This window comes from Oryctolagus cuniculus, chromosome 4, assembly GCF_051225735.1.
Source record: "Oryctolagus cuniculus isolate XC-2025 breed Fujian yellow rabbit chromosome 4, ASM5122573v1, whole genome shotgun sequence".
In the NCBI taxonomy this organism is placed as follows: domain Eukaryota; kingdom Metazoa; phylum Chordata; class Mammalia; order Lagomorpha; family Leporidae; genus Oryctolagus; species Oryctolagus cuniculus.
This window is the reverse complement of record NC_142870.1, coordinates 9,648,067-9,661,615: the sequence shown is the minus strand read 5'-3', so window position 1 is coordinate 9,661,615 and position 13,549 is coordinate 9,648,067. Positions and strand designations below refer to the sequence as shown.

Below are 13,549 nucleotides of genomic sequence, written 5' to 3'. Positions count from 1 at the left end.
CTAATCCTCCGCCTTGCGGCGCCAGCACACCAGGTTCTAGTCCCGGTTGGGGCGCCGGATTCTGTCCCTGTTGCCCCTCTTCCAGGCCAGCTCTCTGCTGTGGCCAGGGAGTGCAGTGGAGGATGGCCCAAGTGCTTGGGCCCTGCCCCCCATGGGAGACCAGGAGAAGCACCTGGCTCCTGCCATCGGATCAGCGCAGTGCGCTGGCCGCAGCGCACCAGCCGTGGCGGCCATTGGAGGGTGAACCAACGGCAAAGGAAGACCTTTCTCTCTGTCTCTCTCTCACTGTCCACTCTGCCTGTCAAAAAAAATATTTTGTATTTGTTACACACACACACACACACACACAGAGCCCCAATCTGCTGGTTCATTCCCAAAATGCCTGCAACAGCCAGGTCTGAGTAAGATCAATGCCAGGAACCATGAAATCAGTCTGGGTCTCCCACATGAGTAGCAGGGACTCAGTTATCTGAACCATTAGCTGCTCCCTCTAGGGTGCACATCAGCAGGAAATTGGAGTCTGGAACACTGGCAGGCCTCCAACTCGTGCTCTCCCACACGGAAGTGGGTGTCTTAAATGGCATCTTCACTGAGACACCAAACACCCACTCCCACTGCCGCATTTTTTTGAACCAAAACATTTTCCATGAAATAAAAATATCAAGTCCTGTAAATTGATCATTTTAAATAAATAATAAGGATTGACTGGCCTTAGAAGGTTGGTTTGAGCCACTTTTTGATATGTGAGGTAGTTGTACAATCCCATCTCCTACAATATACCTTTCATTTAATGCATTAGAGAATATGTTATTCCAATTTGCAAATATTATGTAACCAAGAATTTATTTGGTATGCCAAGTAATGTGTAATGGAGAATAAAGAAATTCAACACACAGGTTCCCTCTAAAGACCTTACTTGTTAAACAGGGCGTGAACATAAGAGACAATGAGGGTAAGGCAAGGTGTTGAACTTGGCACTAGCAGGAGCCCAGAGTAAGCTTGAAGTCCTGAGCAAGACCCCAGCACAGCCCTCAGCGAAGCAGCCCTGTTTTGGCTAAAGTAGTTTGTCTGGCTCAGACAACTTTCACCTTTTGGTTTCTAGTTTGGTAAAAGGAAAATGTCATTGATACTCCAAAGTACATTCTTGAGAAATGCACCAAAAAAAATCTTTAAAACATATGTGTCTCTTTGGCGGTCAGCAAACATTAAGTACATCGTGAGAAAATTTTTCCTGGTGACCAAGCAAACATCTGTTGGCTTTGCCTACTCAGCACCCACTTCTCCTCTGCGGGTGGTGTTGTCCTTACGCTACAATTCTTTTCCTTTGGAAACCACCTCTCGCCCACTCAGATGGAGCTTGTTGGCTGGCACCCATCCCACTCATCCACACTCTTGTGTGGGCCCTACCGCAGCCTGGCCAACCAGAGCCGTCCATGCCCCAGGCCACAGCGATGGCTTGGAGAACTGGTGTACCTCTGTCCAGATGGAGCCAAGTCTTTTTTTTGTTTTGTTTTGGAAGAAAGCAAGGGTGTATAGCAGGTATCCATTCATCCTCTGCATCACCAATTTATGCAGTTTATGCAAATACAAATTCGTGTGATGACATTAAATAAAGTTAATATAGTGGTATGCAAAACTAGACCCATAAAAAGGGAGGGCTTAAGGGAAATCTTTGAATTCTTTCATTATGTGATGTACCTGGTAAACAACAGGCCCATTTTCGTCCTTTGAGGTCACTGGAAATTTTGAGCAGATAACATTATCAAGAGTTGTGCACACCTTCTACGAATTGAAAACATTGGCAACTCCACATAAAGCATCAAACCACTGAAATATGTTGAGAAATCGTGTCACGCTTCATTTTATTGTACAAATACCATATTTAAATATAAGAAATAGAAAGTCAAAACCACAGTTGAACCACAAATGTCAGAATTTCAGCAAAATATGATTTTGGCCTCAAAACCCAGGAACCCATCTCATTTCAATTTGTGTTCCTAGTTCTTGACAGTATAATCCCTAAGTGTGAACAAATAAAAACACCACCAACGACATGGCAGTGACTTCAGTGTTTTTAGAAGACACCATCCAACTTCCCATCCTCTTGGGCTTACTAAAATGAAATTTGATTAAATAAATCCAATGAAAAAAAGTGCACTTTTTTTTTAAAAAGTGACATTTTATATCTTAAAATTAGGAGAAAAATCATTGGATTTTTGCAGCATGGAAAACATTGCTCATGTCCTGATAAGATAGGGAAGGTATGTATTACGTTCCATTGAGAAAAATACATTCTGGTGATGATGTGGACTTAAGAAATCATTGCAAGGAGCACACAGCACTGGCACCGCCAGACGTTGCCTCTAGGGAAGCCGTTGGGATCAGGCCCCTTTTGAGAGGCTCTGGAGTGACCAGAACATTAGCTGATGTCAGAGAGTACAAAATGCAGTGCCATCTACGAATTCCAATAAGTATTGTCTCTGAAGATGACTTCTCAGAACTGCGGAACTCGTTATGGAGATTTTAGCTGGGCTGGTGGTGCCTGTAAGTAGTCTCCCTCGCAGCGGTTCATGTTCAAGCACACACTTACACCGCTAATTGTTCTCACTCAGAGAGCTCTCTAATGCCCCCAGATCCTCCGGCCCCTCCCCTGCCTCCGTCTGTCTATCTTGTCTCCTAATAAGAGGCTTCAGCAGCCGTCAGCAGTGTCTCCTTGAACAGGCTGTGGGGCCGCCCGGGGACTCCGAGCCCCAGGAGGCTCTTTCTCAGTGGGCAGCAAGATGGACTAAGACTTTTCCATGAGTCTCTGGAAGTGGAAGCAACCATGCAGTAAGATACAGTGGCAGCAAGTCATCAACTTCAAAAGCAGATTTATGAATGAATATTCTCTTAAAAACTGTATGTCCTAAGAGAAAATTGAGTTCTCTGAACAGAAACTTTAACCAAACTGGTTTTTTTTTTCTGCTCGACACCAAACTCAGAGAGTTTACGTACGCCTGAAAACACTTGAAGTTAACAATTCTCCAAAGCATTGGTTTTGACCACCTTAATTCTGGCAAGGAAAGAAGAGAACGGCTTGGGGTTTTCAAATCACTATACAGCTCTGAAATCACTCGAGAGAGTATCTTGGGGCCAGCACCCTACAAGGGTGCCAGCTGAGTCCTGGCTGCTGCACTTCCTATCAAGCTCCCTGTAAAAACAGAAGATGACCCAAGTGTTTGGGCCCCTGCATTCATGTGGGAGACCCAGTTGAAGCTCCTGGCTCCTGGCTTTGTCCTGGCCTGGCCCTGGCTGTTACAGCCATTTGAGGAGCAAACCAGTGGATAAAAGAGCTCTTTTTCTCTGCCTTTTCCTATCTCTTTGTAACTCAAACTTTCAAATAAATAAATATGTCCACAAAAATATCTTAAGTAGTTTAGTATAGTGACCAAAAATTCTTAAAATATCCTTTTTGACATTTAAAGGAAAAAAAATTAATTAACTCGGGGGTAAGCCAAAACCAAGAATTTTCCTGTAAGGGACCATTAAAAATGTTTCTCTTGAGATCACGGAAAGACATCAAATTGGTAAAAATTGAGTGTTAATCCCTTTCCTGCTCCTTTATGTTGCATACCATCAGGTCTTTTTTTTTGTTACCCTCTGTGATTGAGCACTACGTAGTGGAATTAAACTGCTTTGAAAATGCTGTATTCTCAAACCAGGAAGCCTGGGCCCATTCTGAGAGAGAGGAAGCCCCAGGAAGAGCTCAGTGACTCCATCCCACTCTGCAAGAGGGCACTGTTCACGTGGAGAATTCTATGAGCCACATGTTACTAGAGATTCCCACAAGCAAATCAGAACTAGCAGAAGGGAGGGAGGGAGGGAGGGAGGGAGATGGAGAGGGAGGGAGGGAGAGGGAGAGGGAGAAGGAGAGGGAGGGAGAGAGAGAGAATGTTATTGTTTACTTTGTTTGTGCTAGGTTCTACGAGTCCTTGGACCTTACCGGCCAGCCCTGGAACTCTAACCCAAAGCCCTAGGGATGAACAAGGAATCCAGCTCGGGGAAGGAAGACAAGACGCATGCATCCTGGGAATACTTAGGCGGAGATGGTTCAGGGGAGTGGGGTAGGTGGCAAACACCCTTGTGTGGGGATTATTGCTTTTAAAAATAAACTTTTTGCATATGAAAATAATTTCAAACTTACAGAAAAATTACCAAAAGTCATACATAGCACAAAGAACTCCTTTGTATTGCCACCAGATTTCCCAGTGATTAACCTTTTGGTCATTCTGCTTTGTCTTTTTCTATCTTATGAATCACTGGAGAGTGCATGCAGATGAGACGCCTGTTTATTAAGCACTTCAGTGTGCATTTCCCAAGAAGGTCATTTTCTTACACAAGCTCAGTGCCCTTATCAAAATCAGGAACTGACCCCTGATAGAACATGACCTCACAGATGCTTTTGTTAACTGCTTTTTGGGGCACATTTTCTCCTCTTCCAAGGAGACTGCCACACAGGAGAGAGAACAACCTCAAGACATCTAAACACCAGGCTGAAGAGCCCCGCATGAGTGGCCACTCACTCTCTCAGAAGACACATTTGCAACCCATCCCGCGGCCGACTCCATTTCTGAAAATCCCCTCTAACGGCAGAAGTTTCAGCCGTGAGCTTCTGCCAGAGAAGTTGTCTAGCAGTCTTTCCCGTCCCTTGCTCCTCCGTGCCAGCTTCCTCCTCCTCCCTGTCTGCCCTGCGTCTGACACCAAAGCCACATCAGACACTGGGAGAAGGAGGCAGACACACAGGCTGTCAGCAAGTCTCCCAGCTCCGTCGTCGCGGGGGGTCACAGGCAGACAGGATGCTTCCAGCCCCGGGAAGAGCTAATCCCACTGCATTTTCATCTGCTGCTCGCTGCCCAGGTGATGGGAATTAGGTAGGCGAATGAGCAAGTGCTCCTGGGTCTGCCATTCACATCACCCTCTCTTTCACTGGGCTTCAGCCATCCTGAGGCTCAAAATACCCGACAACCCAAATCTGCTGCAATTACCTCGGGATTTTCATTTTTTAAAGGGCTTTCTGAGCCCGTCTATGCAGATGCTGAAGTCATTTCAACATGCCCTTCCCAGGCAGAGTGCAGTGTTATAAAAAACCTCACTTCCAGTCGGGTTTTCGTGCTTAGTAACAGACACATTTTAGGTCTTGGCTCCTGTTAACCAAGGACGATCATGTGATTTTTCTAATGACGCTCCTGGTCCTTCCAGAAATATGAAAGGATGAACAGTCTAATGACCAATTCCTGGAATAAATCACATGCGCTTTTCCAGAATGTTCTCACAGCCTAATATAGTTTTCTTCCATTAACAAAGACATAACATTTAGCATTTTCTCTGGCTGTAAAAAAGGTAGTATAAAGTGTCCACAAAAATGAAGAAAACTGAGTGCAAAGAAAACCTTTTGGTGATAGTTTTATACTTTTATTTATGTTCAGTTGAAAATGAGAACTTGGGTCTTGACACTTTATTCAAAGATCAGTGATGTCTGCTTTGCCCGGGAGTTGCTAAAATGCAGAATCTCTGTGTCTCCCACTCCACAAGACCCACCAAATGAGAGTTTGGATTTTACCAGGACAACTGAGTTACTTGGGTGCACACTGAGGTTTGAGGACCCACTCTATACACAGGTGTGCCTCCCAGTCAAGGGTGAGCACTAGGCTAAAAGCAGTCACCAGGGAATGATTAAAACCATAAAAACAGAGTTCATGGAAGAGGTGAGGCCACAGTAAACCATAAGAGGACTAATGTTACACTGGATTTTTCCAGAATAGAGTTACCAGAGGCAGTAAATAAAAATATAAGGCACCCAGTTAAATTTATGGTGATGGCAATATTTGGACACACCTATACTAAACATGTATCTGTACCTCATCAGAAATTCAAATTGAACTGCACATCCTACATTGCACCTGGTAACCCCAGCACAGAAATCTAGTAAAATATAACATATATTTGTACAATGCTTCCATACAGCATATTTATAAGCTCAAAAAGAAGTGCACAGTGAAGTAGATACATCAATATATACTGGCCATTTCCAAAATTCTTGAAAGAATTTGTAGTTATATAAACACACCCAAAAAAATTCAGAAACAGCCTAAAATACTAAGAAGGGTAGGGAGGGAAGTGTCATTATGTTCCTAAATCTATATATATGAAACTTGTATAAATGAAATAAAGTTTTTTTTTAAAGAAAAGAAGTAAAAGAAAATGGTTTCTTTCATAACATGCAGATTCTTAATTCTAATTGTTACTCCTGAATTAATCATCCCCACCAGAATCAAAGGTGCTACTCTAATCCAGTCTGCCTCTCTATGCTTGACACCCCCACTTCCTTACCTGAGTGGGAACATGGCGGCCAGGATCACCTGCGGAGGCAGAGTCTCTTCCTCACCCGATATGGTTTATGATTTGTTTGCTGGTTCACAACTCCAGGACCTGTGTCTGGAATGGTCAGAGTTTATGGTGTGTAGTCTCTAATTGGCACAAGAGGACAAACCATCAAATACAACCATCTGGTTTACTCCTGGACTCTGCTAATCAGAAACCAGGTCCACGTGGACTTGATGTCAGCCTTTGCGTCTACCTTCTCTTCAGAGGTGAGCATAATCACTGATGGGAGATAAAAAGGGGAACATCTTCACCCACGAGAACAGCAAAGCCATGGTCTCTCTCATTTCCATTCCCTGAAAAATAATTTTTAAATAAATATGTTGGGGCTGGCACTGTGGAGCAGTAGGTTAAAGCCCTGGCATCCCGGTTCTATGGCGCCAGTTCTAGTCCCGGCTGCTTCTCTTCCGATCCAGCTCTCTGCTGTGGCCTGGGAAAGCAGTGGAAGATGGCCCAAGTCCTTGGGGTCCTGCACCCATGTGGGAGACCTGGAAGAAGCTCCTGGCTCCTGCCTTCAGATCGGCACAGCTCCAGCCATTGCTGCCAATTGGAGAGTGAACCAGTGGATGGAAGACCTCTCTGTGTCTCTACCTCTCTCTCTGTAACTCTTTCAAATAAATAAAATAAATCTTTAAAAAAATAAAATAAAAAAATATATGTCCTTCTAAATCCTTTCCTGCTAAGCTTTGACGAACTTCACTAAAATAAAAATAGCATTTTTCTTTCCTTAGACATTGTATTTGTCCTTCCTTCCTTTTTTCCCTCCTTTTTTCCTTCCTTCTCTTACTCCTTCCTCCTTTCTTCCTGTTCTTCATTCCTGACATTCATCTCATTTCTCACTTGTGCTATGTTATCTTACCAGAACCTAGACAGGTAAGGTCTAATTTGGAAGGGTTGTGCTGTCTGTGGCATGCAACCTGCCCACAGGCCTCAAAAATAGAGGAAGCATTTCTAATTGCTGGTCCAATGGGGCAGGGGCTGTTGGCTAAAATTACAAATTCTCCCCATTAGTCACTACTGAAGATGTAAACTTAAAGCATCCAAATCACTATCACTCATTCTCAAGTATTTAATTACAAACTGTCATGCACAACCATGAGAATTTCAATAAATTGTAGAAAATACTATACAATTCAAAAGCCAGTGTTTTCCCCTAGAACAATATGAAACCAATCATAATATTAAGAATCACCATGGAGATGCCCCATGATTTCACTGAAAAGAGAAACACAGATAATACATGACCAAAGCCAACGACTGAAATAAAAGACATACTACATCCATAATAAAGGAAAGGATCCAAGCATGTGTTAGAAGAGCAGTAAAATAAAAGTGGGGAAAATAGAAAAGCATATGAAGTCTCAAAAATGTCTGTTTGATGGTTGCTTTTGCACGTAGCTCAATGATCATGCAGTCAACTGAGCACAATCTTTAGACCAAAATAGAATATTTTACAGTCCTGGTCTTTGGTTCCCACACCACATCCTAACATCACCAGCTACAACAATAGAAATCAAATTTGGCGGAGTGCGACATGGTTGCCATACCCACAACCAGCATCTCTTTCCCCAGCTGCTATTCATATCAAGTTTAAGAAGCCACCCTGTTAAGTCTCCCAGAAGTCTCTAAAAAATAAAAATAGGCAGCAAAAGGATGATTACTGAGGACTGTGGGTGGGAAAACCATGTACCCAATTTGTTCCCAAAGTTTTGAAAGAAAGCAAGATGATTGTAATAACATATTTGCAGTGATTCATCCAAAAGGAGCATGCACAGGACCAAGTTCAGAATCTCTGAGCTGGTGGTGACAGTTGTGTTAGCATTCCTGAAGCCAGATGTTCTGAGTTGGTGTCAGCTCTGATCTCCCTGATGCATTGCACACTCATAAAATGATGGCTTAGGAGTTTAGAGATTTTTTTTGCCAGAATGGAAGATGCATAGAGTAGTACAGAAACCTACATGTTATTCTAGCTTGGTCAATTGTACCATCAAAGGAATTGAGTTTTTCGCTGAAAAGAGTTTTTCCTAGAATATAGGAGAACCACCTTTTTTTTTGTTTGTTTGTTTGTTTGTTTGTTTTGACAGGCAGAGTGGATAGTGAGAGAGAGAGACAGAGAGAAAGGTCTTCCTTTTCCCGTTGGATCACCCTCCAATGGCCACCGCGGCCAACGCACTGTGCTGATCCGAAGCCAGGAGCCAGGTGCTTCCTCCTGGTCTCCCATGGGGTGCAGGGCCCAAGGACCTGGGCCATCCTCCACTGCACTCCCCGGCCACAGCAGAGAGCTGGCCTGGAAGAGGGGCAACCGGGACAGAATCCGGCGCCCCGACAGGGACTAGAACCCGGTGTGCCGGCACCGCAGGCGGAGGATTAGCCTAGTGAGCCACGGTGCCGGCAGAACCATCTATTTCTGACCACCAGATGAGAATCAGAGTCCACAGCATGCCACTCTGAAATACGCCACTTTGGCCTAAGGGCTCATTTGAGCTGAAGGCAATTGGAATTTCACAGCTGTAGGAAAAGCTCTCTGTTTTCCCCCTCATCTGCCTAAAAGCAGGGCACACATATTCTTGTGTGAATGAGTCACAAATTCCCCAATCATCTGGTCTACCAGGATAACTGCAACCTGTATCAGCTGGCAAGAGCTCGCGTCCAGGTGAGTCTACATAGACAATAAACCTTCCTTAGCTTCCTCATATATTAACAAGATACTTTCTAAAATTTACTGGCCTTAAAAGTCCAAATCCTCTCTTCTTGATCTAGTCACTCTTCCACAGTGAATTACCCTTTGTTAAAATGGTATATATAACGCCAGCCTCTAACTGCTTCGTTGGGTTTTGCTTCTTTCTTGTGAAACCCCTATGTACATTAAAGTACTAACACCAATAAAATCCATATGACTATCCTCCTATTAATCTCTTTTCAGTTTAATTTCCAAGTCCCAGCTGCTGAACCCAAGTGGGTAGAGGAGAAGTTGTTGTGTTTTCCCTCCCTACAAGTAGCATGGGGTGATCAACTATGTCCAGGTTGATCTAAGATTTAATAAGTAGTTTTATTTTAGATCACAGGGAGCCTTGTAACTCTTCTGTCTTGATAGTCTAGATGCAGCCAGGACACCCCTGAGAAAGTGTTCAGGAATTAGCTCCTTCTCGGTTGAAGGGAAAGTTAAGAAACCACCCACAGCCCTTGAATTCCCAGGAGCCAGGGTGCGTCTGAGTTTCTGCACCTCTGCCTTGGCTGAGCAGGGCTTGTGGAGATAAGCTGATGCAATGAAGGCTGGGCAGGTCTCCTAGCCCCAAGTCTACCACCCCCTATTGTTCCCATAATTTCCATAATAGAAGGCAACAGCTTTTCATTTCTCAATCACTGATAACAATCAAAACAAACACCTGTGGGAAAGGCCACACTAGCAATCCCACACTCAGTCGTAAATGCGTAATGGGCCATCTCCCCCAGCAGAACATTTAGGTAAGATGGAAGAGGAAAATACCCCAGATGGGGTGCAGCCATGATGAAGATAAATTTCACCTGCTTCTCAGTTTGGCACAATCTCAACCACTGCTAGCCTTCCATCCATCACCCCAAAGCAGCTACTCAGCACATCACTTTCCAAGCATCGTTTTAAAGGAAAGCAATTAATTTAGTCCTTGCCCTCAAAGAGCTTTTAAATTGGACGGGGACGTAAAGGGAACCACATCATTACCTAGAATTATGTAGAGACATAAATGTAGCTGGCCAACTGGTACCCCCTCCCCCAGCAGCTACTACAGGGTCCACATTAACTTCAATATAAAAACACGCACTCATACAATCAGTCAAAACTTAATTTTTTACTAGGGAAAATTTCAATCAGATACAAAGGTTGGTTGAGCTGTTGGTATGCTTGAGCCAAAAAGCAAGCAAGACCCCTCCATTGCATCTGGGCCATATCTCTTAAGTCCATGTACCTACATGTTATCCTTCTCTCTTTTATTCCCTTGTCATCTGCTTGTTGAAAAACCTAAATCATGTTTATTGCATTCTGGATGTTGCCGATTGCATCCCCATGCTGATTCTTATTACATTTTTTGTTCCTTGTGTTCTCTGTAACCTCTGGTGTTTGTATCCTGAGGCTGGCTTAGATCCAGAATAGAAAGTTTGGAAGGTAATTTTTCAGGGGGATGGGGAGAGCTGGGAGAGGGAACGGGTCAGGAGGGGCAACTGGATTTCCCTAGACCCAAGACCCATAACTCTGACTCCAGCTGAGGCCGGGACAGGACAGCTGAGTACCCAGTGTTTGAGGCAAGGCCAGACCCTTTCCCCAAAGTCCCCTCAACTCTTGCTGGATTGGGCCTGAAGCTGCACCACACCAGGACCCCCACCCAGGGCCCCCAGACCAGAAGATAATGTGAAATACCAACTGTGGACCAAAAGCAATAGAGACATCTATTTTAAGAACAACCACCACCACCACCACAAAAAGATGCTGTCTTTCCTCTTGCATATCACGAGGCACACGTGACGTCTAGCTCATTCTGCAATGCTGGTACGAACCACTGGATGGAGGAGCACCAACTTCATCCATTCACTCACTGCTAGATTTCCCTTCAGCTCTTTGCCTAATAGTTTCGGTAGTCACTGATGAGCCTTGCCTAGATCTGTCATTTCATTTGTAGTTATAAAGTGGTGGTATCTTCTCTCTCTAACATTTATTTTATTTGAAAGGCAGAGTTACAGAGAGACACAAACAGAAAAAGAGCAATATCTTCCATCCACTGGTTCATTCCTCAAATAACCACAATGGCTGGCCTGGGCTAGGCTGGAAACAGCAGCCTGGAACTTCATCCAGGTCTCCCACATGGGTGGCAGGAGCCAAAATACTTCAGTTACTCCTATCCCAGGGTAGCAAAAAGCTGGATTAGCAGGAAGCTGGATCAGATGTGGAGCAGCCAGGACTTGAACGGGTGCTCTATTGAATGCCAGCATCACATTTATCAGTTTTCAAAATAGCGAGTGTGTTCCTTCACATTTGACAAAAGGAGATGAAAAGGTTTTTAAATACTGCTGTGAACTTGTGGACTCTGACATTTTCTATATGGTTCCATACATGTGAATATTATTCTTTATATGCACATCTTTGGATATGATTGTTTCCTATCTGCCCGTAGAAGCCTTTGCATGCTGACTGCTGTGGATTTCAAGTGCTTTTCCACAGCTCCATACTTCCTCACTTACCAGTACAAGATGTTACAGGCTCAGCTAGAACATTTCCTGTCCCAGCCTGTAGTCTGTCATTTTCCAAGGAGCTCTGGTCCTTTGCAGTTGGAAAGTTATTTGGAGACTATAGTATGCAGGGTTGGAGAAACCCTTATTCTTGGGTTGGTCATTGGTCCTTGGCTCTTTCAGTGCACAAAGCTGGGGAGGGGGGGAAATATATATATGTGTGTTTGTGTATTCTTAAAGAAATGCATGGAGTTCCTAGTGATATTTCTAATTGAAGTTTAAGGCTGTAAGTTTCTAATTTAACTTCTTTGACTTTCTATGGGATTCTTTTTTCTCTTGTATCATAAAACTTGCTCCCTCTGACATTAATATAATGAAGAGCTTTGTTCTAATTTTTTTTTACAGGCAGAGTTAGACAGTGAGAGAGAGACAAAGAGAAAGATCTTCCTTCCATTGGTTCACTCTCCAAATGATCTCTACTGCTGGCGCTGCACCAATCCGAAGCCAGGAGCCAGGTGCTTCCTCCTGGTCTCCCATGCAGGTGCAGGGCCCAAGGACTTGGGCCATCCTCCACTGCCTTCCCGGGCCACAGCAGAGAGCTGGACTGGAAGAGGAGCAACCAGGACAGAATCCGGTGCCCCAACTGGGACTAGAACCCAGTGTGCCGGCACTGCAGGCGGAGGATTAGCCAAGTGAACCACAGCGCCGGCCTGTTCTAATTTTTGTAAGAATTTCAAAATTTCCATAGCAATGCATGACTGGCAATGCAATTACTGAAGCAAGATTTCTTTTTGAGGTTCTTTTTGCCCTAAGGATTTGTCCCATTTCAGATAAACTGCCGAATACATGAAGGTTACAAGTCACTTCAAATACTTCCTTCCTATGTGGTTAATACTTGGATTGATTGATTTGCTTTTGCTTTTGACTTCAGTATTGCTTCTCGACATTTTATTCTGTGCTTTTGCATAGGACTTACTTGTCTTGTTTTCAAATGCACAAAACAAAGCACATTAGGAAAAACCTGGCTACAAATTGTTCCTGCTGTTTCCTTCCTCTTCCAATTAGCTACTTTCATAAATTTTGTATTTATTGTAATGTATTATTTATGCATTATTATGTAATGTGTTAAAAATTAAATACATATGGGCTGGCTCTGTGGCGAAGCAGGTAAAGCCACTGTCTATAGTGCCAGCAAACCATATGGGCACTGATTTGAATCTTGGCTGCTTCACTTCCAATCCAGCTTCCTGCTAATGTGCCGGGGAAAGCAACAGAAGATGGCCCAAGTGTTTGGGTCCTTGCACCCATGTGGGAGACCTGGAAGAAGCTCTTCACAGCTCCAGACACTGTGGCCATTTAGGGAGTGAACCAACAGATGAAAGATCTCACACTCTCTCTTTGTCTCTCTCTCTGTAATGCAGTCTTTTAAATAAATAAATATGTTTTAAAAATTAAATACATATCCACTTAGATAAAACACAACATTTTGCTCCTTCACCTTCCTTTTTGTACTTAATACATCTGCAAAGTTTACTTCATAACAGCATACAAATTAATCTTTTATCTCTTTTCTCAGCTGTATACTACTCTATCGTGCAGATGTGGTGTGGTTTATTCAACACTGCTCTCCTGATGAACATCTGGATCATTGCCAGTCTTTATGCACACATTTAGTGCTGCAATGAACAGACTTCTCTGCTTAGTTTTCCATATTTTGCTACTTCATCTTCAGAATAGATCCCTAGAAATGGGTTTGTTTGGTGAGATGATAAAAAGAGACTTAATATTGTTCAAATCTCTCCAAAGGAACTGGATCACTATACATTTCTGTCAACAGCATATTACAAAGGCATGTCTCCCAAGGTGCCCACAACAGAGAATACTTTCCAACTCCAAAACCAATTAGAAGACCTACCAAGACAGACTTTTG

The 13,549-nt window shown here is 43.6% G+C and overlaps 1 protein-coding gene across 26 annotated transcripts in view; it reads right to left on the bottom strand.

Annotated features, from left to right (window-relative positions):
• The window catches only part of LOC149126897 (uncharacterized), a 267,581-nt gene that overhangs the window by 103,171 nt on the left and 150,861 nt on the right, over positions 1–13,549 (bottom strand). For 9 of the 26 annotated variants that reach the window (XR_016232260.1, XR_016232264.1, XR_016232262.1 and 6 more), the window contains 2 exons: positions 6,617–6,716; positions 6,370–6,474 (listed from right to left, as the gene is read on the bottom strand). The exons of 10 other annotated variants lie outside the window; for them this stretch is intronic. Coding sequence is in view for 8 of the 16 variants with exons in the window: in XM_089330573.1 (XP_089186699.1) it covers positions 6,370–6,383 (14 nt within the window). In the remaining 8 variants the exon portion in view is untranslated. The remainder of the gene's footprint in view (positions 1–6,369; positions 6,475–6,616; positions 6,717–13,549) is intronic. 7 more of the 26 variants (XR_016232263.1, XR_016232261.1, XR_016232273.1 and 4 more) reach the window with 1 other exon arrangement.